Source organism: Heliangelus exortis, chromosome 15 (genome assembly GCF_036169615.1).
Source record: "Heliangelus exortis chromosome 15, bHelExo1.hap1, whole genome shotgun sequence".
NCBI lineage: Eukaryota > Metazoa > Chordata > Aves > Apodiformes > Trochilidae > Heliangelus > Heliangelus exortis.
In genome coordinates this window covers 4,345,500-4,373,429 of record NC_092436.1, presented here as the reverse complement: position 1 = coordinate 4,373,429, position 27,930 = coordinate 4,345,500, and the positions used below count along the sequence as shown (strand labels likewise).

Genomic DNA, 27,930 nt, shown 5'->3' with positions numbered 1-27,930 from the left:
ACAGATTGACGTGTGCTGATGACGTCACGCCAGGGGTCGGGGGGCTGCGCCCGGATTGGCCTGAACTTCCCCGGCTCTCCGCAGGCCTTCACCGCCCCCTTATATAGCGGCCAGTAGGTCCCGCCTCCGGAGCCCCATTGGTTGATGGTCGGCGGCAGAGGGCTGCGATTGGGCCGAGCGGCTGTCCGTCAACGCGCGCAGGCCTGGCGCGGCCTGTGTGGAGCACCGGGAGGCCATTGTGGCTGGGGCAGCTCTGCGCGCCGCAGGAGGAGGCGGCTCCGGCCCCGGCCCTGGCTCCGTCCCGCCAGCGCCGCGCCCCGTCCCGTGCCGCCGCAGCCCGATCAAGGGAGGAGACGGTGAGAGAGGCCGCCGCGAGGGGGGCCCGGCGAGCCGCAGGTGGAGTGGGGCGAGCTCCCGGTCGCGGTGCTGGCCCTGAGGCGACCGGAGTCCCCGGCTTCTCCCGCCGGCCCCGCCCGCCGAAGCGCGGGCAGAGCCGGGGTTGTCCCGGTGCCGCTGTCCCGAGCTCGGAGGAGCGGGAGGGAGGCGGGGAGAGCGATGCGGGAGGCGGGGGCCCCCTTCCTGCTCCGCGCCCGTCCTGTGGGGCTGCCCTGGCCGAGCCCCCCGCCCTTCCCTGTGCCGCAGTGCCGGCCCCGGCCCGTTCCGCTGCGGCGAGCGCTGCCGCTTCTCCGCCTTCTCCCCGCTCGCTTCGTGCCCGCGGTGCCGCCCCGCTGGTGCTGCCGTGAGCGTCCGGGCCGGCGCTCGGTGTCCCCTGGGAGCCCCTTGGTCCTGAGCGGGTGTCGGGGAGTGCGGCCGAGCCCAGGAACGGGCCCGGGTGCCCCTCCCCGTGCACGGAGGGCGAACCGGAGCTTGCTCCGGAGCCGAAGCAATTTCTCGGCAAAAGTTTTAGGAGAGATGCAAGAAGTGCTCTTGCTCGGTTATACGGGTCTCGCATAATTTTACAACCGCGTTGTTGGTTACAGCACATACACACCTGAACTTTTTGCCTCTTCCCACCAGCTTGCCCGGTGAGATACATCCAGGGTTTGTCTGCAGTGTGTGTTTGACGGCTGAATGATGCTGTAACGGGTGGCTGGTAAAATCTGTATTCCATAATAGTTAGGGTTGCTTAAAAAAAAAACTTTTCGAAGAGCTAAACAGATAAAGAGTATCTCTGAACTCTGCTCTAACCCACTGGCATTACTCGGCTACTGCTTTGCTACCCTTTCCTTTTGTAAGGGAGTATTCAAAGGCTGTGAGTAGAGGGATAGGAAGTAACTCGCAGTGGTTTTGTGCTTGAACTGATACCTGTTGATACATATTGCTGTGAAGATCTAAAAAAAACCAAACCCAGCACTGTTAGATGCTGGTCTTTGGAAGGGCACACCTGCATTTGAAATGCCTTTGCAAGGGTGAATAGGAGAATGAGATTTTCTTTATGGAGTTTCCATATCTTTTCATAAATATATATATATGTTCACTGACTATTCGTGCTGTCAGCTGTAGGATTTTAGCTTGAGTCAATAAAAAGTCACGCTCAGTTTCTTGGTGTTTGTACACTTCCTTGTCAATAATAGCATTTCTGTAACCTAAACAACCCTGGCAATGTGTTCTCAACTGCTACAGTCTGTTTCAGAAACTTTTGCCTTGAAGATATCCAGAGGGCAGATCTGCTTAATAATAAGTTGACATTTTACAAAATGCCTTTTAGGAAAGTGATTGTTCAATAGAGGATAGTGGAGTTGTTTTCAACTTCTAAAAATTTTAGTGGAATTCCATACAACAGTTCCTAACCCTACTGGTAGTAGGATGGGTGTGTTTGTTATTTTTCTTGTCTTTTATGAACTACAGGTTGAAAACCACTTCTGTCAGTTTTCCTGCATGTGATTTGCTCAGTAAGCTTTGTGATTCTTATCCCAATTGTACAAACAAGTTATATTAAAAAAAAACAAACAAAACCACAACCCACACTCTCTAGATGCATCTTGTGGATATTCTAAAATAAAAAGCATCTTGAAATGTTGATTCACTACCATGCTATTATCAGTAAGTAGAATTAGTGTGAATTATGAGTAGAATTATGAGTGTGCTGACCATACTGTGACTTCCTTTTGCTGCTGCTCCTGTTTGCTGCAGCTATGAAGCCATAAATGAAATCTTAAATTTGAGAACTGGATGTAATGCTGACTTCCAAAAAATTCCTGTACATGAGAAAAGTGGTGAATGTTATCTGGAGTGATTAAGCAAATAATTTCACATAGGAGAGTAACAGTTTAGGATTAAGAAACTTCTTTTCCAGATACACTTTTTCTTTGAGTAGTGGGAAATGTGTTTTTATTTTAGGTTTCTTGCCACCAAAGGAGATTTTCTGTCTGGAGTCCTTTGAACAGCTACAGTCACATGGCACTTAATTTCACATTAATGTCTGCATCTGAAATAATGTCTGTCCTGCTGCATCTAAGCAGCTTACAGCCCAAGTGAAAATGAGGGGTCAGCTTCTGGACAGACAGGGTGCTTCACACGGTGAATTGCAAAGGATGTCAGAATACATAAAGCTTGTGTGTTGTGCTGCCTAATTCCCTCTTTGGGTCTTGTCTAAAGAGCTTATCCTGATCTCTAAATGATTTTTTTTAAAGATGGCTTTGTGCAGAGAAGTTTCCTTAAAGGGAAGGTTTCTCTGGTTCAGTGTAACTTCCTTCTCTCCTACAGTGTTACAGAAAAGTGTTTTGTTAGCAGGTATAGCATAGTTCTTTTGTAACTAACACATCTTTAACTTGGTACCCTGCATATGCAAAATTAATAAATTTTTGGGTTTGTTCTGTGAGTCCTTTTCAGATTTAGGATCTTGACCTTCCAGCCATACCTTCCAATGAAGTGAGTCTTCAGTGAAGATTCACTGGAAACACCCTGGCTGCTCAGGGTCTGTTAACTGAAAGATTTAATACCTGTGAGTCTGTAGCTTTGGAGTAATAAAAAGGATCAGAAGCAAGAAGAGGGATATTTTTCCTTGGATGTAGTAGGAAAAGTTGGGAGTGCCTGTTAAGGCAGCATTTTGGTCTCACATCAGTGTGAGCTGATAGTGGAGCTGCATCTGACTGTTCCTAAAAATACTGTACAGGAGATGTAATTCTCTTTCTGCCCTTTACTGTGGCAGAGGCAGGAGGCTGGGAACTCACATTTTCCCTTTGCTGAGCCTTTCTCTGCTTTTTTTCTGAAGCTTCTAGGAGGAAACAGCAAATAAACTTACTGTCTAAACTGCTGCCAGAGATGACCAAATTGAGTATCTACTTTTTAGAATGTTACTTAGATTTTGAGAAACTAGAAGGCTGAAAGGACTCCATACATTTCTTGATAATCCCTTAAGATTTACCATTACCAGTTCAGATTAAACAACATCTTTATTAGGATTTATAGGTCTTCCACTTGTTTTCTTGCTGATTTCTTGGGTTTAACCTTCTGCCTTAAGCCATAGAAAAGATGCTGCTCACTCTTCTGTGCACTCAGGAAGAGAGAGGCTCAAATTCTAGTTCTTGAAGCAACCAGAATCTATTTGTGTGACTGGATGCACTGGTTGCACTTGGGGCTTTTTCTGTTTTGTCTTGGCTCAGAAATACTGTGTAGGGCAGTGAGAGAGAGAGAGAGACTTGCAGCTCTTTCTTTTGCTAACTCAGACACTGCAGGCTGGTGGTGGGGCAGCTGCTCTGGGGGAAGGTGATCTGCTCTGATTTCCTCTTTCAAGGAGCACTCGGCTGTGCAATTTACTCTTGAGCTCTAATGACACTGTCTGTCATAGTAACTGTGGAAATAAAAATGGGAGAATTTGTTGGAGACCTCTTCAGTAATTACTGAAGGTAATTTGCTTGTAAGGAGGTTTGGAAGCAGGATGAAGGCCCAGGAAAACCAGAGGTCTGCACTCTTTCTCATTACTGTAGCACTTTAGAACTAAAGGGTTCAGTCCATTACCTTGCTCCTCAATGTGATTACCTACCTCTAATTAATTCTTTACAGATGGGTATAACTTATTCTCTATTATGGCATGAAAGCCTCCTTCAGACTAGCACAAACCTCTTAATTCTTGTAGGACTATTCCTACATTAGTTGATAACACAGGATATTTTGTTTAAAATGGGAGAGTGGGTTGCCATAGGATGGATCAGGGAAGGGTTGCCTGGCAGAGGTGAGGAGGCAGAGCCCTGGTTCAGCTGTTCAACTCATTTAATTTGCAATTTTTTTTTTTTTTTTTCTGTAATACAGGAATTAATGCACTCTTAGCAGAGTAGTCATTCTAAGGGAGTAAACTAGATTGCACTGGGGTGTTCCCGTTTGTTTTACAGTTGTTTACTGAGCTGCTTTTTGTTTTGGTGATTGGAATAGGAGTATGCATTTACTTCAAGCTTTGAAGTCTGTAATTATATGCTGTCTGTCTGCAAGTATTTTTCATTAGCAGTGGTAATACATGAAGTTGAAAGAATGCTTATTTAATGATATGCTACTGAAAAATTCATGTGTATTAAAATATGTATAGTGTATTTTCCATCTTGTCTGACTGAAATGAATGAACATTTGTTTTCTTTCTTTTTCTTTAAGATCTTGAAAACTTTACCAGGTCCTTGAGAGAGAAAACTACATGACACTACACCATGAGTGACAGTAAATGTGACAGTCAGTTTTACAGTGTTCAAGTTGCAGACTCAACATTCACTGTACTGAAACGTTACCAGCAATTGAAGCCCATAGGCTCAGGGGCACAGGGCATTGTTTGGTGAGTAATACCTACTTTATTTAAATATATAAAGCTATAGGTAAAGAAATTAAGTGTATTCCTGGTAGAGGTGCCAGAATGTAAAAATACTGATCATAATTTCCCTCTCATGCTACAGGATTCTGGAATAAATAAATTCTACAACATCTGCTCGCTGTAGTTCAAGTTCATGTACAAACCTATTTTTTCTTCTGTTAGGAGAAAGTTAATATTTGGATAACTGCATAAATTATAATGGTCAACAGATTTTCTTCTCATTAACCACTTTATTTCTGTTTCTAGTTCTCTCATTCCCCATGTAGTGGTGACATTGCAGTGTAAGGTACAACAGTGTGGTGGTGAGAGATTCTGGGATTTACTCATTCCTTCATCATGGCCCCATTTCTTCCCCCTCTTTTATTCCCAATCACTCCTATCCATTTCTAGGAGCCATCAATGCAGTGCCTTGCCATTAAGTGGCAGGAGGAGGCAAATCAGTGTCATTGTCACTCCATGGATTAACCAGAAAGGGATGCTGTCTGAGGGCTGGGCTGGCCAGCTCTTCCTTGGTGTCACCTCAGCTGTGTGCCCAGCCTCAGGACGTGAGAGCTGTTAGGCTGATCCTGAACCTTAGTCTCTTGTGGGGCACCACACCTCTGGGCCAGCTAAAGGTAAACACTTTCAAATGTTTTTCAGACTGCAGCAATCCATTCTACACAGCTTTTGTTGAACAAAACTTACTGGGTAACAGCAGAAATGTTTATTGATATGATTTTATAATTCCATACCCAGGGGAGCAAACAGAGACCTCTCTAATATCAGACTTAGTCATGACACATGCTGGGCAGTTCCTGCATTAAATCCAGTCTGTGCTTTCTCTTCATCTATAAATTTTTCAGAATGATATTGATGACTCCCATTGTGAACAACTCTCATTGTGAGCAGCTCCTTCTGCAGCACCTGCCCATCTATCTTTGTCTTTTTCGTAACCATAATAAGTAATACATGCAGGAAAAGAGTGCATTTTTGTGAAAACAGGCCTTTATTTTAAAATTCTTTAGATACCCCAGTTGCCCTGCTAGTAGGTGAAAAATAAGCAAGACCATATTTTGTTCTTTAGTGGCTTGAGAGATGAGTGGATAGGCATATGAGGTTTTGGTTGGTAGTGTTTGGGTAATATTTACCATAGTGCTCATTTTCCAAGTGTAAATATTATTAAAGTTGTGCTTGTTATAGATGGCATGCAGAAATTTTGGGTGGTTTTAAGTATTCCTTCTTTATTTATATTTATGTTCCTTATTCCTTCCTGAACTGTATGACTTAAAGTAGGTATGTGCTTCAAAATGGTATTAGGGTAGTGTTTAAGGTCAGCCTTTTGGGAGGAAGTAGAAATCATCTGCTTTCTTGACTTATTTTGAGAAATTGTTATTGTTTCTGCTTAGCTTTTTCTTTCACATTAAAATGTAGGAAAATAAATATTTTTTAAAAACATGCAATTGGCAAAAATGATAAATGAAAGCTCCAAGAAGATGAAAAGTAACTCAGTTTTTGTGTAGAAGGTGTTTCTAGCTCTCACTGAAAACAGGTGAGGAGAGAAACTGGATTTACCTTTTGTATTTATATACTAAGTGCACTTTTTTAAACATGTTTTTTTCAATTCTTTGTTCCAGTGAATTACTGTGTTTGAAGTCTTACAATCTATTTAAGACTGAATAATCACACATTATTCTTTTGAATTAATTTTTGTCATTGAATTAATTTTTGTCATTGGCTTCCTGACATCTTTCTTCCTTACTTTCTTTCTGAATTTTTCTAAATAAGATACCAGCTGAAGAAACAGTTGGGATAAATTTGCTACTATTTGCAAAATCTTATTTAGACAGTAGGTGAAAATGTAGTGAAGTTGGAACTGGCAAAGCAGAAGTCTGTAGAAGTAGCACATTGCAGTTCAAAACCAAGGTCATTTGCCTGCAGAAAAGAAGTGATTCCCTACTATAATTTAGGTCATAATGTTTTGTTAATAATTTCATTCTGTTGGTAGTCAAGGTGATAAACTCTGGCAAATCTGCTTGTTAAATATCTGTGCCTGAAACAGTTGCCATGTTGAATTCAAATGAGGGATGGGGAAAGAAGTTTAACACAAATAACATCAACCATTTAAATTTTTTTTTGTTTGAAAAATTGTGGTATTTAGAAGTGTAGTCTTGATAGTAATAGAGGTTATCTTCTTGTTCATTTTTTCTTGGTAAATTAAAGAATTGCACGGTTGCACAATTTTTAACTTTTTTTTTTTTGTTTTGTTTTACTAGTCTGCTTTTATCTTTCCCCTTGGACTGAGAGGTAACAGACAGCTCAAGGGTTTTGTATCCCTGCTTGTTTTTTTGACCTCCCATGTCAGTCACTCCCAGGTAGATGAGCAAAGTAAGAGGTTCAGGTGGAGTTTTTATAGGTGCTCAGGCTGAGCCTTGTCACATACCTGGTTTGTCAAATCACAAAGGGGCAGTTCCTCTAAACTTGCCTTTTGTCCACTGCTGGCCTCTGATTGACTTGACCAGCTAATTCATGCAGTTTGTTGCTGGTAATTATACCTGTTCCTGGGTGTAGTTCTTCATTAACATATGCAAAACTTTTACATATAGTGTCTTCTAGATGAAGTGAATACTGAAACATCAGTGCTTTCATGTCTGGAAGGGAAAGAATTTCTCCAGTTGCTTTCCTCCCTGTTTGTTTTTTGTTTTGCACAGGCCATAAAGGATTTAAATCTGAAAGCAATTGTATCATGGAATAATGGCTGACATATTTCACAGAATTAAGTTGAAATAAACACTACCAAGCTTTTTGTGCAAGTGGCTCATTGATTCAAATTTGGGTCGTGCCTCCAGAGATCATCTCATGGATATGTGGTGCTTCATGGAGGCATTGATTTTCCCAGCAGGGAAAGCAGTGACTTGGTGTTTAAAAACTTCATAGAATAGTTTGAGTATTGTTGTTATCACAGAGTAGCTGTACTTTTTGTAAGAGTACTATAAAATGATGGTCCTTTAAGGCCTGGTATTGTACATTATCTTGATGAGACAGTGAAGGAGCTCACAAAGAGTTTAAATGTACTTGGAAAATATATGAGAATTTTTTTCTACCCTTTGAAAGTAACATTAAATAGAAGTAATGTGAGAGTCTGTATTTAAAACTGGAGCTATTTGAAGATTGAGGTTCTTGAGTAGTTTGTGGTATGAATTCACATATTTTGCCAAATAGTCCGTGTTAAAAATGAAGTGTATTCCCACTTTTACCTTGGATATACAGGTAATTTAACTTCAGATACTTACAGCTATTAAAGCAAGTTTACACCTGTACCTCAAACTTCAGAGAGAAGGAGCAAGCACAACTGAAAAATTAATGGTCAAAACTTATAGATAAAACTAGTGGTTATGTTTACATTTAAACTCTTGTATTGGCCTTGCAATCTGAATTTTCCATATTTCTCAATTTTTTTTTTCTAAAACCAGATGATGAATGAATTTTTCTGCCAGGCACAATTGTTTATAGCTGTAAACTGTCCATGTACTGGAGGCTATTGATGCCTCCAGAACAGTTCAGAAAAATGTTTGTGACTCTCCTTTAGCAAACTGAAATTCTATTGCAAGTACTGAATGATTGTTAGCTAGCAACAGTGTCCAAAAATACTCCAAAAGTACAGATTAGGCAACTGAAATGCTTCTTGATTTTAAATAAGCTTAAAATATTTTTAGATCTTGCAATTTTGAACATGAGTCTTGAGTCAGCAGGTTCAGTATTAAGACAGAATTCTGATGAGTGTCAGTGGCTTCTGTGTAACCTATTTGTATGTATTAAAGAATACATAAATTTGAAAGGATCCTTTTTTTCTAAATGAAAATGAGATGAAGTTAATATAAACAGCTTAGAGGCTATGTTTTGTCTCAATCTTGTTTCTTTTTTCACTCCTTTCTCCCTTTTGCTCCCTCCTCTCCCTCAGACAAACTTCAACTTAAATTGTTTGTCTTTGAAAACTTCTAGTGCTGCCTTTGATACAGTCCTTGGAATCAATGTTGCTGTGAAGAAGCTGAGTCGTCCTTTTCAGAACCAAACCCACGCCAAAAGGGCTTACAGAGAGCTTGTTCTGCTCAAGTGTGTCAATCACAAAAATGTAAGTTTGGCTTTATATTTATCTCCCTCATTACTCTAAGTTGCCAAAAAAGCTCGGGATTTGCTCTCTTACTTGCTGTTAGTAGTAAAATTAATGGAAAAATACTGAAAGACTGGGAAGATGTAGTGTAGGTACTGCAGTTCTCCACAAGGATGGTTTGGTTCTGCCATGAGCTGTTTGGTGCCAGGAGCTGTGCTACTGGTGTAGGTTTTCCATCAGTGTCAGCTCTGTAGAGCTGGTCCTCCTGTATTGCATTTACCCTTTTCAAGTTGTACTACAGCAAAGCCTGCTTGGCAGTGGGTTTGTTTGTGGGTTTGGCTCTTGTAACTGCTCTGTAGTTAAATCTCCTGAGCTCAGACAAGGTTTTTATTAAGTACAGGGTTCAACTGCTGGGGTTTACAGGGATGCAGCACTGTCTAACAATTTATTGGTAAACAGAAGTGGAACAGTATTGGCAATACATGCATATTTTGATATCTTTGACCCTTCTGAAATAACAAGCCTTCATGTCAAGCCTTTATGTCAAGTACAAGGATGTAAGATTTATGTGACTGTTACATTCTGCTACTGATGTGAACTGGAAACATTCCTGATCATTGAAGCTGTGCACTCTGGTTTAAAACTTCCTGTAGTCAATTAGCCTTTTAGGACTGAGTCCTAAGTAAGCTTTTAGTGAAGTCAAGAAGTAGCAGAGTAAGAGCAAGGTGGTTATTAAGGATGGCAGTACATAACTATAGAAGTTCCTCTGGAAATTCTATATCATAATCTAAGTATAATAGAATGGTGTGTGGCATCTCTGTGTACTTGCTGGACAGCCTTTGTTAAAATTCATTGCAAAACATGATTTAAAAGAAGATACTAATGGATAAAAAAATGGGTTCTCCCTCACAGGGGAGGGAGATAAAAGTTGTCATAGAACTTGAAAAGAAAAAGGTGGGCTTGTTCTTGGTTCCTTTGACATACATGCTGCAGTCTTGGACTATTTCTTAATTGGGAAGTTTTTAGCACACATGAATTCAGTGAAGCCAAATAACATTCATATTGTGTATATAGTAGCAGTGTGCATTTGATTTCCAGTACTAGTGCCTGCAGTAGTGGATTTTCTTGGGAATTGGAGAGGATTTTTCTTCTAATGTTTATTTTTATTTTATAGATAATTAGTTTATTAAATGTATTTACACCACAGAAGTCACTAGAAGAATTTCAGGATGTGTAAGTACTAGATTTCTATTTTAATTTTCCTGTGAAATACTGGTGTAAGCCCTGGAGCTGTATTGCCAGTATCCTACTGACTGTATACTTTGAAAAAAAAAAAAAAAAAGGATAGCTAAAAGCTGAATTTAGCCTTTAATCTTTATATCTAGATTTCTTTAGGAGAGACCAAGAAAGCTGCTTCACTACATGCATAAGACAGAAGTGGGAAATGAAATTAAAAAAAATGTTATGTAGCTTTCCTTCATCTGTCATACTTAGCTGGCTGCATATGTGTCTGGTTTGTGTGCATTGTCCTTTAGCTGAATGGATCATTTTGGGTTAATAACTTGGCCTGGGTAACCTGATACCATTTTTTGGTCATACCAGTTACAGCAGCACAGTAGTCTTTCTGGCCTTAATTAAGAAATGAATAAATTTCTTTTTTATCTAACCTGTCATTTTGTGTAGAGAAGTTTCATGGTGAATTAGTTTGTATTTATATGTTCCAGTGAATATGCTGTGGTGGTTTGTGAATGGGCTCCTTGGGTAAATGGGGAAGTTTGTGTGTCTGAGATGGGTAAACAAATAATATTTTAACTTGAAAATTATTATTCCTTCTTGTTTCTTACTGTGCTATTCTTCATTAGCTTTATTTTTTTTTTCATTCAAATACAGTGAAGGGAACCATCATTTCTGATACATTACAATATCTGCAATTCCCACATCAAATTTAGTCAGTCTTAGTTTTTCATGCTGCATAAACTCAGAATTAGTCTTGTGTTTATATTATTACTATTTATAAAACTACTGGCATTCAGATCTCTTGGTGGAATATTGAACAATTAATTTTTAATAGTAAGACTATTTCAATAGCTAATTTTAAAACTGCAGTAGTGCATTGCTTGTTTGGTTTTTTTTTTAATTGTAAGTAGTTGTCTTTTATAAAACATCTCTCATGCCATGCTTAAAACTGGTATGAAAAGTAATATTTGAGTTTTCTTAATGTTTTCTTTCTTGTGCCTTAGATATTTGGTTATGGAGCTGATGGATGCAAATTTATGCCAGGTTATTCATATGGAATTGGATCATGAAAGAATGTCTTACCTTCTGTACCAGATGCTATGTGGTATCAAACATCTCCACTCAGCTGGTATCATCCACAGAGTAGGTAGTATTAGATCATTGACAATACTCTTTATTGTTCACAAGAACATAACATGGATGTTCTTGTGAAACAGGGGGGGACTGTAGTGGGTTGTTACTTCCTAAGAATATTATTAAACCTGAAGATTGTTTCTAATTCAAAGATAAAGACTTGAATCAGGTTAGTTCTGTGAATTTAGTTAATGCTGTACTGATCAGAAGATGAAACATGATAATCTGGGGTAACCTTTCAAATTATTAAAGAATGAGTCTTAGAAATGTAGTATTTACCTCTTAGATATCTCTATCCTTGGAGATATTAAAAAGCCATCTGGGTGTGGTCTTGAACCAGAGTAAATTCAGCAGCCTTCTGCAGAAGAGCTTTTTGTCTTACTAAAACATGTGAACTGTTTGCATGACCCTATGTCCTTTAAGGAAAGGAAATTCTGTACCTGAGAACACTGTTTGTGTGGTTGAAACTAAGTCAGACACAAGCAGAATTAAAGGTACATGTGTGATGTACAGTTTACTTCTGATACTTTGTGAATAAAACCTAAGTATTCTAGTTTTCCCTACCTGTAGATTCCTTTGGGTATAATAATGACTGTTTCCATTCTCCTAGAATATTTTATTTTTCTCCTCAGTTACTGGGTAGCTTTGTATTTTCACTACATCTTAATTCTGTGAAATCTGCTAATCACTGTGATGCAGGGGGCTTGTTTGTCATTAACAAATACACTTATTAATGATTTGTGTGTTGGGGTGCTCTTTTACCTATCTTGACTAATTCATAATGATGTCTTTAGGATCTGTGCCCCAATAATGGCAATATTTGGAACATTCTTCTTCACCATTTAGCTATTTGTGTCCAAAATGGTTCCACTTAATGTGTTAAAGGAAGCAGATACCTGTATACATTGTGCATATGTATAGACCAGTATGTGACTGAGTACTGTCAGTGCACAACTGAGTAAATTAAGACTCTGCAGAAAACTTTGATTCTGGCTTTCCCTGATTTTTTGAGTACTTTGCTGTGCAGCATTTAACTTGTCTCAAGTCTGTATGTAAACAAGCAGATATATCAGAAAAGGAATGTGCAGTTTATGTGACTTTAATCAGTGGCAAGAACTGACTGTGGAGGGTTTATTACTCTGTATGTTGATCCATCCTTAACTGAAATAATTTCTTGTTAGGATTTGAAACCCAGCAACATAGTAGTAAAATCAGATTGTACACTCAAAATCCTTGATTTTGGACTGGCAAGAACAGCATGTACTAACTTCATGATGACTCCCTATGTGGTAACACGGTATTACAGAGCACCAGAAGTTATCCTTGGAATGGGATATAAAGAGAATGGTAAGTTGCTGGAGTAGCAATTTAGATCTTTTTTCTAAAGTATATCTATCTCAGAAAATAAGGGCTTCACAAGGGAGGAAGAGATTTTTTTCCCCTGCCATGCCTGTTGTTAACGTATATTAATCATGGTACTGGAAATAATAACAAAAATTACACTGTAAAAATTTTGAAGAATATAATAGTTTTCTGCTCTGTGTGCTTATCCTAGTTATATACACTGCTCCCTCTCCCCTGCAACTGTTTTATCTTTTCCTGTGTTGTCATTTTGTCTTCTTGCCATTTTTTTTTTTTTTATTCTACAAAAAACTTTTGACACACTTAGGCTGGATGATATTTAAAAAAACCCAAACAAACCACAGCCATGAACATGTAAACAATAAAACCTTTTATCAGTGTGATTTTTATCCTGAAGCATCTTCTTTCAACAGTCTATCTGCTTTTACATCTCTGACTATTGCAATCTCATTCAGATCCCTATCATAAACCATGCCTTGTACTCTCATAAATCTGCACAGCACTCAAAGAGCCTGGGTGTTTTATTATTACAAACAACACATCTATGGTGTATTGAATGTTCAGCCAACAAACTGTTGGCAAGGAAATTGTCCTAGACTTGAATTATTGAGGGTTTTACCTCTGATTTTTACCCTGCCTCCTCTGGAATTCTGTACTAGTGTGTCTTTTTGCTTTATCACAGGGACTTGGGCATGCCATGCATTTTGTGTAAATGTAACTTTGGCTGTGCAAAACAAGGGACTTGCAGGACCTTGCTGGCCCAAAGAAAATGAAAAAAACCCTTTTGATTATAGTACAAGGCAGCTTGTACAGCAAGTGCTGACGTGGGTCAGAACTTGAGTAGAAGCTGTTCTGGATGGGACAAAAAGTAAATTATCTGCAGGAGTGTAGGAATGCAGTGTGAGCATACAAATACATAATGGTGGTATTTAAAAAAACCTCTTTAATCTTTTGTCCTTGTTGCACCTAACATATGATAGTGGATATCTGGTCTGTTGGGTGCATTATGGCAGAAATGGTCCTCCATAAAGTCCTGTTCCCAGGAAGAGATTGTATCCTTCATGGTGGTTTCAGAAATACAAACACCAGTCATGTTTTAGAAAATGCTGATAACAAAATTTAGCAACAGTCAGTTGGTGTTGATTGGAAATTCATGTCAGTAGTTTGGTTTTCCACATTGTTGTGTTTTCTTGTTAGACGCTAGATGTTTTTGTTTGTTTTCTTCACTTTTGTTCATGATACTTCATAATTTGATCATTTCATTTTTACTTTCAGTTGATATCTGGTCAGTTGGTTGCATCATGGGAGAATTGGTGAAAGGTTGTGTGATATTCCAAGGCACTGATCGTATCCTTCCCTAATCATCCTTGAATCCCATTCCACTTCCAACAGAAACACAATTATTATGATCTGTATAAGTATAAAAGCATAAAAAAATACTTTCAGTAATAAGGTTTAATAGATCTACTAGACTATTTGAAATTAGTGCCATTAGCTAAATTGTTGAGCTTCCAATTTTATTTCCTTGGCAGACAATATTTAATGTCATTTGTAGTGGTTTAACCCATAGAATTTATATTAAGAGCTTCAGCTTTTGTAGCTTAAAAAAAGGTTACTGCTAGGCTTTAAAAAATAAATAGCAGGGAGTATATTTTCTTACCCTTGGTCTCTGTGGATAACTGTTACAAGCAAAGTTACAAAGTTACTTTTTACTATGCATGGATTTTGCTTACAATTTGTTTTGAACAGTAGACTCATTTTTTTATTGTACAGTTTTTTGAGTTTCAGATTTTTTTTCTTGCTTATTAGCATTTTCTGGATAGCAGTGTCCTAATTGTAAGCACACTGCATGAGAAATATTTGGTTTTTTTCTTGCTGTTACTTATTATGAAAAAGAAAATTTCTTTTTGAGTTTTTTTCATTCTATGGATATTTTATTTTGGACTTGCTTTTTCTATAAGATTGTTATTCTTCCATTTCTTCCCTCTAATATTTTTGACCCAGATTTGTCATGATAAAATTCTGCCTTCTTGTGCAGTAGTAATTGTAGGAGACATTTCTGTATTAAAACCAAACCCCTCATGTATATGTTTTCATGCCTTAGTGATTGTAAATCTCAACAATACATCACTGGATCACAACTTTTTGCACTGCATTAAGTGAACATCAGTGATAATTTAATAAAGTAAATGTTCTTTGAAGATTTTTGTGTAATTCAAAATATTTCCCTAGAAACAAAATTTAAAACATTTGACTCATCAGTTCCAAATATAAAAATTGGAGCAAAACCAATTCATCCTTTACCAATAATATCTTCCAAAGTAGTAGTAGTGTTCTAGGTCTAGACATTCAAAACTGATCAGTAAATAAATAGAATCCAGAATTTAATTAAACCCCAGTTGCAGTTATGGCTACAGCTCATAAGAAGCTGTAGCTACCTGTGATCCAAGAAGAAATTATAAATGAAGAGAATATAATATTTTTGATTATTGCAAAGGAAAAGTTGAGCCCACCACTAAACCAATCAAATTCTGTGTTCACAGATACCTAAGTATCTTACAGAGGAGGACTTTCAATTTAAATGGAAGATTTCATGACACTAAACTTCAGCAGTCAATCATGCATTATTTAATAAAACAAATTATTAATTCTCTAATCAGTCTTTGTTTTCCTCCTTTCTTTGTTTCTATACTTATTGTTTGACCTTTTGAGGCCTTCAGACCAACCTAACACAATTCTTCATGTATGTTATGTGTCTTTCACCTGCATGTTAGCATGGGCTGTTTTGTTTTATTCATTAATTAATGAAGGAAATTTTGTCTGGACTATGTTGAGTGTGCAAGTTACGACTTGTGGTTCTCTGGAGGTCACTGAAGCTCCACCAGTCCAGGTTTCAAGGAGTCTGATCCCTGATTTTACCAAAGCTCACATCTGTGCTTACAGGGGCTTTTGCCTCTTGAAGACTTGCAGTTATCTTTAGTGTGTATCTTTAGCTTTTTTGGGGGTTGAAACTTTTCCTAATTGATACATGCTTCAATCAGATTGTTGCTTTCTTTTACTACCAGCTATAGGATTGTTTTGAGAATGTAGCTTATGAGGCAAACTGGTGTGCAGTGTCAGTTCCATCCTTTTGGGGGTCTATTTTGAGGTTTTTTGGTTTTTTTTTTTTTTTTTTTTTTTTTTTTTTTTTTTTTTTTTTTTTTTTTTTTTTTTGTTTTTTGGTTTTTTTTTTTTGTTTTTTTTTTTTTGTTTTTTTTTTTTTTTTTTTGTTTGTTTGTTTTTTTTGTTTTTTTTTTTTTTTTTACCTCTAAAATGTTGTAGAATTCAGGGATTTAGAGCAGGGAGCCAAGTTCAGCATGTTGCCTAATGACAAGCCCTTGACTTGTCTTCCAGGAAGCCTCCTTCCAGATTCAGTAGTTTGTATTTTCCCATATGGTCAAAGGGGATTCCTGGGATATTGGGAGCAATGCTCTGACTGGACTTGAGATGCTCCTGACTGGTTCTGTGGAGGATGAACTGGGTCTTACAGTTACTGGCTTGAGTTACTGGAAAGGAGAACCATGGAAAAAACAAGGAACACAGACAGCTAAAATGAAGTAAGGGAAAGCCAAACAGCATCAGAGTGGTTTTTATGCTCTTTCTGACCAGGTGGTGAAGGAAACAAATTGACTGAATGATGCAGAAAGTGTGATTCATTCTTTCCTGGTAAAAATCATGCTTTATTGTGGTTGTCATAAGGACTCTTGTTTTCAGCTTCTCCCAGAGAAGTTCTGGTCAGAGAAGTTGAGGTTACAGGAACAGGAAGGGTAGTTTTGTCTGCACATTGCAAGGGTGTTCACTTTGTACACTCTGCACACTTCACATTAAAATTAAGATTTTCTTCTTGTTCATTTTCTGTTAACAGACTTAGCTTATTTCAAGTCCAGTACTTTTGGGTTGTTTTTTTTTCATTTTGCTTTTTTCGTAGGGTTTTTTTTTTCCCCAATTTTTATTGCTGAAGTGGGGTAAGTCATTCAGGTTTTCTGCCCTTCCCCCAGTGTCTGAAACCATGATAGACTGGGCTTTAATTTGATTAGCTGACTAACCAGAGTGCTGTTACTTAAAGAAAAAACATCTTGAATCTAGATTGGTGGAGATCTTGTAGAAATCAGTTTTCCAGTTTGGAACAAAATTTCCTGATGTTTGTTAAATTTTATTTGTATGTGCTTTGTTTTAGCATGAGAGTTAACAATACTGACTTCTTAATTTTCATTTGAGTATAGTTTTTCTACTGGAATATATTCAGTAAGCAAATACAGTTTTTAATCTTTGTATCAGATGCCTAAATTCTTAGCATGAAGCAGTGACTGTGCATATATTCCTGGTTGTATTTTTGGCTCACTAACTGAAATTAAAAAAAAACCTCAGTGTTTTTTAAATGCATCTTAATTCAAAGTGCAGCAAATTTGTTGGTTTGTTACAAAATCTGTCTGAGAATGGGTAGGTTCAAGTGCTAGGTTATGAATTTTTGCAAGGTCGATGGTGAGGAGCTGTTGGAGTTGCAGCCTTTTTATCAGAAAGATTGTAAAGTGTAAATCTGAGTAAACTTAAATATCAGGAATACCACCCCAGTGTCTTCTCAGTGTGATAAATGAGCTTTTTTTATCCTTTCTAGACTTGTCCAGAGCAGACTCTGGTATCCCTATAACAAGCATCCCTGTGTTCCAGGGGAAGTGTCTTCACTTGAAAGAGCTAGAAGGGACAGTCCAAAAGAAACAAGAGGCACAACTTCAAATTGTAGCTTGTAAATGCAATTAAAGTATTTAAATTCATGGTTTAAGAACAAAGTAGTCTTTGGTAGTTGATACAGCTAAATAAAAGAACCTGTTAAAAACCTGCAGGAATCTGGATTCATTGTTCAGAACTCCTTTGAATCTTTCCTAAAGTTAGAAATGAAAACAAGCAAACAAAAACTCAAACCCCAAAAAAGAAAACACAAAAAACCAAAACCACCCAACCATCCAGCCAGTCCCCCAGAAAATCCTACAGCCCAAGCCCTGGTTTCCTTAGGAGACCAGCACAGAATTCTTTACTTTGAATGGGATGTGTTTGTGCTTTGTTTTTTCATGTATTTTTCCCTACCTTCAAGAATCTTCGATGTAGGTGGTGGTGTGTTCTAATTCAGAAGATTCAGCAGCAGTTTTTCTTTTCTGTTGTTTCATAATTGCTAAATAAAGCCTCTTTTGGAGCTGAAAAAAGTCTTGTTTTCAGTACTAGCCAATAGATAACAATTGGCAAAAGATACTTAAGCATAAAGCTTTGTGCAGCACTTGTAGCCTGTCCTTAAGATTGAAAAATCTGAGTCTTATTGTTGTGTCACTGTAGTGTTTTTGCATGGCAGCTCAGAATACTGTTGATGTTAGAATGAAGTTCATATTTGTGTCCTTTGTTCAAGTTTTCATTAACTTTTCAGATTTCTGTAAGTGAAATCTTTGTATAGTGCAGACTTCAAATTCTCCAGCTGATTTTCCTAAAGATATGGTGCAGATATTGATCAGTGGAATAAAGTTATTGAACAACTAGGAACACCATCAGCAGAGTTCATGAAGAAACTACAGCCTACAGTGAGGAATTATGTAGAAAACAGGCCAAAATATCCTGGTATTAAATTTGAAGAACTCTTTCCAGACTGGATATTTCCATCAGAATCAGATCGTGACAAGTTAAAAAGTAAGGCGAGTTTTTTGTCATTTTCTAAAAAGATGTTAATTTAAACTGTCTGCAATACACTTAATTTAAAAAAAAAAATTAATATAAATTGGTTATTGCAATAGATGTCAGCATTAGAAGCTGATTACCTTCTCTTTCTTTCCTTTATGACATCTGAGATCTTCATAGAAGTCATTAAATACAGAACTACTTTCCTAGGATTCTGTTTAATTCTCTTATTCTATTGCATTGAATGATGTCTGTTGCTTAAATGAACTCTACAGTGTTCTCTTATGGAAGTTATTTGCAATTATATTTTTCTGGCTGATACATGTTTATAATTAATTTTGGCAATACTTAGACATCAGATAATTAGTATTAAAATTTAAAATTTACCTTACTGTAGTCAATAGATGGTAAAAAAAGAAAAAAGGGTTATAAAATAATTTGTTATAGCCTATTTAATTATTAAAATGATTGTTTAGACCAAAGAGAAATGTCATTGAAATGCCATTTATTGCCATGTCAGTTACCATGCAGGAACACCTTTAAAAGGAAAACTGGCTTGATATTAGAGAAATCAAATTGTAACTGTACCAATATGTATTTTTTTGAAGTTTAATAAAAATGTTTAATGTGTTTTATGGTCAGTAGTTAGTGCCAAATAAACTATGGCCCGTGTGACAGCAGAAGTGTTCAAGTTGGTTGGTGTCAGCTGCAGGGTTTATGTTTTGGGTAAAATATCTTTTACAGTAAAGGATTGTGACCTCATTTAAAAAAAAAACAAAAAAAAAAACAGATAACAGCATGGGAAAGTTTGCATCTTTAGGCCTGGGCACAGGCAGGGCTTGCTAATGCTGCTCTGGACATGACAAGATGTGGAGCTTTGGTACCACACAGCTGATTTTAAATCTGTACACAGTGAGATTTACCTGACCCTGTAGGATTAACAGTTCCTTGTGTCACCCCAATAAATGGAACTTACTAAAAAGCTTATACTTCAGAAAATGGCTGCAGTGTATGTCATCTGTTTCCCTGTGTTTCTTTGCTGTATCAGGCACTAAACTCTACAATTCTTTTTCATGTGTGTTCTTTTCATTTTTATTTTCTAGCCAGTCAAGCTAGAGATTTATTATCAAAAATGCTTGTAGTAGATCCAGACAAACGAATTTCTGTAGATGAAGCCTTACGTCATCCTTATATTACTGTCTGGTATGATCCTGCTGAAGCAGAAGCTGTAAGTTTGCATTTCAATTTAATTTTAAGATAAGAGTTAGATAATGTTAGAAGAGCACAATAAGTTTCAATCAACAGCATGTTTTGAACTGATTCCTTGGCTAACAAAAGTCACAGATAAAGCCTTTAGATAGCATTAGGGGCAGAATTTCCTGAAGAAGCTGCTGAAGTGAAAATTAATAGTTTGGAATGTATTTTGGTAGCTCCTTTTTTGTTATGGGAAGAGTTGCCTCAGTTCTGGTAATCTGGGGCTTTTTGAAAAGGTCACTTCTTCTAAGGCCCCATGAAGCTTTATGTTTAGTTTAATTTTAGTTGGTGCTTTCGAGCATCCTTGCAGTGAGAAGAAAGATTTTTTTTTTTTTTTTAAAGCAGACTCTGGAGTTGTAAGATGAATAGTATTTTGAGGTAGAGTGTGCCAAAGATAAAGGAAATGAAATGCTAAAAAAATAGTGATTTTTCAATTTGTTTTTTTTTAAGTTGTGATCAGTAGTTTCTTTTCTTTGTAGCCCCCACCTCAGATCTATGATGCACAATTAGAAGAAAGAGAGCATGCAATTGAAGAATGGAAAGGTAAAAAGTGAGCATGACAAATTATATTTATTGTAATAACTTCTAGTATTAATGTGTGGCCAGCAATACATGTGTGCTGGATTGTGTACCTGATTGGAACCTGCTATTGCAATTAAGAAAAGAAATCAATAACCTTTACACACACATAAATGGCCTGCAAGTCTGTGATCTTACAGCATTTTCTTGTGTCTTTTCTCCTCTTGTTCCTCCCACCCTTCTCTCTTAAGAATTAATATACAAAGAAGTAATGGATTGGGAAGAAAGGAGCAAGAATGGTGTGGTAAAAGATCAGCCCTCAGGTTAGTCATTGTTTCAGTAGTTCTTCTGTAAGTGTCATACATGATGCTGGTCTGTGGCACCTGTGAGTGAAGAAATCCTGCTTAATAATCCAGGTGGGCAAAAATTTTGGTGTTTCAAGATTCTGATCAGCCTTTGGAGGTCCCTGTGCAGCAGTTGTTATGAAGTCTTGTGTGTCCCAACACCCTGAGCTGCTTTCTCATAGAAGGGCTCAGTCATCAAATGAAATAATCAATACCATGTTATATCAGCTGTTGCACAGGTGTCTTTTATGCTGAATTCTGTAGCTCTGTGTGAGTGAATCCCTTTCATGAAGGGTTAAATAGTGTTAGGGCTTCTTGGTTTAGAATAGTTAATAATGCACAGTATTTATGCCCATGATTGAATCCTTGATGTTTGCTGCTGTTGTCTTGTACTGTCTTTTGTTAACTCAATTAGGTTTCTTGATACTCAGGTCACTATTCACATCATATATTGCCTTTTTTTTTTTCCTTCCTCCTCAGAGAGGGAAAAAAATAAAAACAATTTTACGTACCTTATTTCCTAAGGATTTCTGTGAGCAAAGCGATGCTCAGAGCCTAGAACTGTGGTTATTTGTACTTGCAATATTGTCTTGCCTCAGATTTTATTATGTTTGGTTTACTTAGCACAGATGCAGCAGTGAATAGCAACACCAGTCCTTCCCAGTCATCATCTATCAATGACATTTCATCCATGTCAACAGAGCAAACATTGGCCTCAGATACAGACAGCAGCCTCGATGCCTTGACAGGACCCCTTGAAGGATGTCGATGATCAGCCAGGATTGCAGACTTGACTTTGTTAAAGAACTCTTGCTTCCATTGGCCCCAAATTGCTTGTAAGTTAATGGAACCAAGTAGAAAAACTCCATGTTCTGCATGTGCTGCTAAAGTAATGCCTGTTTTTTTAACTCGGTTGTTATGAAATTGCCTGCTTAATGTTGTAGAATGAAAGTAAATCAATGTCTGAAGAACAAAAAAAAAAAAAAAAAAAAAAAAAATTTAAATTTAGGCACTTGTTGTGGGCTTTTCTTTTTTTCAGCCAATTTCAGGTGAGCAGTTATAATAGAGTTTTAGCCAATAACTCCTCGTAAGTGGTTCATGAATCTTCAGTCCCAACTGGCAGGCTTCTGTGACACAATGGTTGTTTACATTTTAGTACAGTATTGCTTGTTGGTAGGTTTGTTGAATGTATAGTCTCTGTGAAGTATGTTTTAAGGTGTGACTGGCAGTTTGCATTATTTAAGGACTGGAGTGTTGTATGTAAGTGTGAACCCTCACAATGAACAGTCTCAGTACTATGTTTAAAGGGCAGTTATTCTTCCACATAGCACTTTTTTTTTTTTAATTGAGCCCTTTCTGTCATCACGTCTATTGATTCTATCTTCTTGTAGAAGAGACAAAAGTGAAGTTTAAAGAATGTAGCCATTATTTTGTATTTCACCTCTGAGGAAATGTCTCTAACTTTCTCAGTTTTGTAAATGTGGGTGAATGGAAGATACAGTGGCTTCATTAAATCTTTACCTGTGAAGCAATGCCTGTATAGAAGAGAGTGTTAAAATGTTCAGTACTTTCTAGCTTGTGATACTGATCCTTTAACAAAATCAAACAGAAAAGGAAATTATATCTGTGATGCTCTTCATTCACTGCAAACTGATAAAAGGACAGATGAACTGGAGAGACTTGCAGCCTCAAAAAGAGCTGCATTAATGTTTTCCATTATTTTAATGGGTTGATTCTATCTAGCAAGTAATAAAGAAAAAAATACAGTAGTTTTGAGTCACTTGTAAATTAAGTATTTAGGTAGTAGAAATTAATTCCTGCATGGAGAAAAACCCCTCTATTTGTACTGGGGGAGGAGAACATAGGTAATACATATTTTCTTAACACAGCATCAGATAAGAGGAGGAGATTATTTGCTGTTTCATGGCAGGCTTATCAATGCAGTTTTCAGAACCAGATAATGTAAATACTGCCTGGTCCATTGCTCATGATGTTGAATTAGAAAATGTTTGCAGCAGAGTAGGGCTTAAGTTGCATTATACCACACACTTGTGAAGTTGTGCACACTCACTTGGGAGTGCACGGGTGAGAAATTTTGCTAAAGGATCTTGTGTGTGTGTGAAAGTAAACCATGTAAGTGTAGTAGAAATGTACAAGATGAGGTAAAACACCACTTTTTTAAAGGCACTATATTTAGATGTTGATCCAGATATTCTTGACTTGAATATATAAATAGAACTTCTAAAACATACTGGCTCAGCCAAAATTGTACTCCTTTTTAATAGCTGAATTTGCTGTAGCAAATATATTAAGGTTATACTGTCCCAGAAGCTTCAAATGAATTAATGAAGTAGTTTGTTTGTTTCAGAACTATCACCTGGAATCTTGGAGTTTTAAATTTTTTTGCTCAGTTTTAAACCTACAGATAGGTTAATTTATCTTTTGATACTGACAGTATATGTGAAATATTTTTAGTGCGTTTTTGTTGCTGAAAAAACCATTTTAAAATACCTAATTACCATAGAGCAGAACAGCACAGGTTGCTGTTCTTCTGCATTTTAAAAATTAAAATAACTGAAAGCACATACTCAAAATGCACATTAGGATTCACCATGGAAGTAATCCACTGGGTTTTGTTTTTCAAGACTTCTGTCTTTTTCAACTGAAGTTACACTGTTCATTTTAACAGTTACTGCTTTAGAAGACTTAATGAAACAAAAACTTCTGTTTCATGGTTGTTTTTTTTTAATTCATAGAGTTGCATTTTTCCTATTGGACTTGGGCTGCTCAGAACAAGGGCAGTTGGATCAGATGACCTCCAGGTCTCTTCCAACCTGTATTATTCTATGATTCAAATTCTCTTAATATGTTGTTTATTAACACTTCTGCCCTATCTTCAAGATATGAACTGGTATCTGACGTTCTTCTAGTACATGCTGTTCCTTTGAATCCATGCTCTTGGAACAAAAACAGCCCCTGAGTTTATTTGTAAACCATGTTCTAGGAAAAGCTGTCTCATATCTTATTTTTTTTAATGTCATCTTGCTGTGGCATCACACTGAAGCTTCAAAATTTTACAGAAATGTTGTTACTTCAGAGCATGCATGAAATGTCTGTGAATATTGTGGATTTTGATTCCAGTTATCATTCAAAACCAAATTGCTAATATCCTGAATGAGAATCCATTTCCAAAGGCACATATAGAGATTATATTTCATAAAATGCATGCAGAATAGATGCATGCTTAGGTTCCCCATGCTGTTTCAGTGTACACTTATAGAGGATAAATCCACTGCATGCAGATTGTGTCCATATAGTTGTATTCCTGACTGCAGGTGAAGTTCAGTGCCATGTTTGTGAAGTGGTTGTCAATGCCAAAAAAAACCTCATTAGTGATGGAAACTGAAATGCACATGTAACTTGACAGGGGCTCAGAAGTTTAGAGAGTTTGGTGTGCAATATAATCACTTTTATTCCTAAGACTGAAATCATGTATGTAAAGTGATGCAATTGACCATTTTTTTGCACTTTGGCATTTATAAATATTTATATGTATTTAAAGATTAAGAATATGTGAGTGTGTTTACACATGTATATTAAAAAAAACCTGCTCAGTTTTGTAAACATGAATGTTACTTTTTCTTTATGGGAGACTTTGTATGGTGTTAACACTATTCAGTAGACATAAACAATTTATGAAATATGATTAAAAATAAGTGTTGATCAACATAGATACAATCTGTAATCTTAACTGCTCACCTGAAAAAAAAAAGAGGGATCTATGGCTATCAATCAGATTATTGACCAGAAACATTATGTTCAATATATGAACTCTGAGTAGCTGAATGGCATTGCAGAAATGGAGTATGTTGTAAACAGTTCATTTCATCTGTGCTTGCATCATTTTTCCTCAAAAGAACCAAATCTGAGAAAGAGAAGTTTGACATTTTAAAACCTGGATAAGCTGCCTGTAAGCTTGCTTTGAGGAAATTCTGTGATACGACAAGTATAGGGTTGTTTTTATTGAAAAGATGGTAAATGAATGTCAAAATAAGGCTTTGTCTGCATGGATTATACAAAATAAATTAGTCTAATGACTGGAAAGTAGTGCTTGCAAACAGCCTTGGAAGTTTTATAATGTTTCCAGTAAGGGTTTTAATTTCTTGTCAAAATAATAAAAATAAGCTCAACCTTGACTGGAAACTCATTAGTTGATTGGTAAATTTCAAAAACTTAAGAATCAGAGGGCTCTAAAGGTTTTCTTTGTCTTTTTAAAGTCCTAACAGCGTATATGTGTTTATTCAAAATTAATTAAAAAACCAAAATAATTTCTTTATTTTTCTTAAAGGAAAGGCCTTAAATCAATTTCCTTTTTAGAGCTGATTTTATTTGGCTTGAAAATTATCATTTTATGAATGAAGTAGGATTTAGGCATTTAAAACACAGCTGACATACCAAGCCTCTAAGCACAGAGTGGACAACATTTCTTTTGGCAGACTTGCAGTCCTCTTGCTTGGTGTGGGCTGGAAGTTCCAGTGTGAAAGTGCAGACAAATCTTTTCCTGAACATGATGCTGGTCTGGAGTATGGTTTCAGTCTTGCAGCAAAACAGTTTGTGTGGAGCCTTTTGTTGGAATTGTCACACTTGAAATGGAAGGACTTGGAGTGTGGTGGGGGGGGAAATGCTGAACAGCCTTTGTCTGTATATTCTACATCTGTCATATGGATTCTATCAGGGCTTGATGCTAAACTTAGTGATACCATACACTGGGAACCAAATTTTTTCCTGGGATGTGTCTTGTGTGATTCCTGCTCAAAACAAACTGGTTTTGGTTCTGGGACACCTGCACCCAGCTGCAGAATTTGTACTTGAGTTCCTATAGACTAATCTAATTATTTCTTTGCTTTTCCAGAGTGTTTTTAAGGATTTTTAAAACATCTTGAAAGATGACAGAAAAAGTGTATTCTGACTCATTATTTGCATATGTTTTAACTTGTCTGTTACACCAGTGATACTGATGTTCTATCAGCTTGGAACAACTTACCAAAGCAGTTTTATTTTTTGCCTGCTCTGCATGCTAAAAATATCTGGAGCTAAACTAATGTGTTAAGCAAACCTTATTTTCTCATGTTCCCATTGGAGGAATTTGAAGAGATAACCATCATTTCTTTTTGTGTCCCATAAAATCACTCTTTTACTTTTTGTAGGTAAAATTTTACTTGTTGCATTTCAATCCCATGGTGTTGCTTTGTGGTCATAAATTTACCTGGGTCCTCTATTTCAAACAGTTTAACATAAAGTCCAGTGTAAAACTGAGCTGGTAAGATGAACTCTTCTGCAATTTGTTATTGAAAATATGGCAAGTTATTTTGGTCCAAAAATTCAAAGCAAATTAGAGAAAATACATTTAGCTATTTAAGTTTTTATTCCTTGATGCTGCTGCTTATTTTTTTTAAACAGGTGCTTGCAGTTTTGCACAAGAAAAATCAACTTTATTAATTGCTGGGTTTGAAGCACTTTTCCTCCTCAGTACAACCAGTATATGGTGTAAAAAGGAATGACAGAAAAAAAAAATTTAAATTTTGGTTGCAGTCTTTACTTATTCTGATACCCTTTAAATACAAACCTGTTTTCAGAGATTTGAAATGAAAAATTGTTTTTATGGGCTGAAATTTAACACATAGTAAGAGATCATCTGAGAAACATCTTGTACTCAGATGCTGGTAGGCTGATAGCCAAGTGATTACCTACCCATTTATTAAGTGAAGATCCAACCATGTTTGTTCCTGTAGCTAAGGTCAGCTAGCTATGAGCTAGGATTCTTTTTTCTTCAACAAAAAAGCATTTTATTAACTTTTGGCTGTGCATCATGAGGTAGCTACATCTGCTGTGGTAAGGCCAGAACATCCTCTTGTTGACTCTACTGCAATATGTGCTCTGTGAACACTACAGGAAGACACTGACCATGCTCTAAAACTCTGGTCCAAACCCCTGAGACTTCTCAGGGTGGATGTAAGCAAGTACCTGTGGGTTTGTTTCCCAGGTCTGTAGTTCAGTGCTCCAGAATTTCTTAGGATAACAAAAGCAGAAGAGAAAGTAATCGAATAAGAACAACATTTTATGTTCACTACCTGAAACAAAGGTTGTTTTGTTACTGATAGCAAAGCTAATTTAATACCCACAAGCATATCTTATTGTATTGTCTTCTGTGGGGGAAAAACTTTTGAAAACAATGAAGCATATCACTAGCTTTTCTATAAATTCAGATGCTTAAATTGGTGCTAATTTTTTAAAAGAAAATGTAACAGATGGTTAGCAGTGTATTTGTCTGGTTTTGATACCTATATTTTCTTAAATGGTGGCAAGCCAAACTTTATAAAATGATGAATGTGTGTTGTCAGCTTCATCAGGCTCCCATGTTTTCTTCAAGTCAAATGTTTAAACTTCCCTGGTAGTTACTGCTTCCTTGGAGCTGTGGCTTTGAGGTGTGTAATACACTAAGAAAATGGACACAGTTTGAAAAGATAGCAATACATAACTATCCCTTTCTTTAAATTCCATGAGGTGTTGGGTTCCCCAGGTGATTTTAGCAGTTTAGGGTAATCCAGGTACCCAGTAAAGAGCAAGTCACAGATGCCTGTGTGCAGTTAACTCAGTACAGTGAAGCCTTACCTGGTCATTTAGATTATTTATAAAGATTATAGAGTGTTCATCTATTTTAGAGAGGGAATAACAAATAGAAATAATTAACTGTTTTCTTAACAATTAAAATGTTAAGTCCAGAGAATACAGTCTATAGTTTACTCCAGAAGACATGATACTAAAGAATATAGTAGGTTCCTTGAGCAATTTGTTATGAAATCCAGTTTATATAATGGCTCAAAATAAACCCCCTGCAAACATAATTTCTCTGGGAATTTATTTTGAAATGCCTTCAAGTTTGAACTCCTTTCAGAATGCTTTGTATGTCTTGTTTTGGCCCTCTTTTCCACCTGTTTACCAAATGTCACAAAAAGTAGCATCAAGCCCTATCACTTGTTACAGTGTTCTGATTTTATGGCCTTAATATTAGTTATAGTATGGTATATAATTTCAGAAGAAAGATGCTCTTTGAAGTCTAATTATATAGATACATGTGGCCTCTTCTGCCTATGAAATTAGGCTTTGATTGTCATATCTCATTCTTGATGCTTGTGCAATAGGAACATGTTCCTTCCAATGCAGTGGCTATCTCATCTGATGCTGGACTTTGTTTTCAGGATGACTAGAAAGTTGTTGGGTTTTGCTTATTTTTTTTTATGGGCAGCAGTCCTGCTTCCTTGTTTTTGGATTGATTTTCTTAAAACTAGAATTTCGTAAGGAAAGCTGTCAACAACTAGTTCTGAAGTGCTAGTTGAAGCCTCATTCTGAAGCTCTTTGAGGTTTTTTTTCTTCAAAAACCTTATTGTAAAACAGTACTAAAGCCACTGTAAAATTATAAATTAAAATGTATACTTAAATGA

General features: G+C 36.9%; 1 protein-coding gene across 11 annotated transcripts; it reads left to right on the top strand.

Annotated features, from left to right (window-relative positions):
- The first annotated feature begins 170 nt into the window (after positions 1–170).
- MAPK9 (mitogen-activated protein kinase 9) lies at positions 171–27,930 on the top strand. 11 transcript variants are annotated; one of them, XM_071759208.1, is made up of 12 exons: positions 192–356; positions 4,585–4,759; positions 8,774–8,903; positions 10,057–10,115; positions 11,123–11,261; positions 12,434–12,599; positions 13,890–13,961; positions 18,141–18,323; positions 19,415–19,539; positions 20,045–20,115; positions 20,336–20,407; positions 21,053–27,930. In XM_071759208.1, exons 2-12 carry the CDS (start codon positions 4,638–4,640, stop codon positions 21,198–21,200), a joined length of 1,287 nt encoding a protein of 428 aa, XP_071615309.1. In that variant the 5' UTR covers positions 192–356; positions 4,585–4,637; the 3' UTR covers positions 21,201–27,930. The 11 variants fall into 11 exon arrangements, with proteins under 11 accessions (XP_071615318.1, XP_071615309.1, XP_071615314.1 ...); XM_071759213.1 differs by having other exon boundaries at positions 192–396; positions 21,058–27,930; XM_071759207.1 differs by having other exon boundaries at positions 192–396.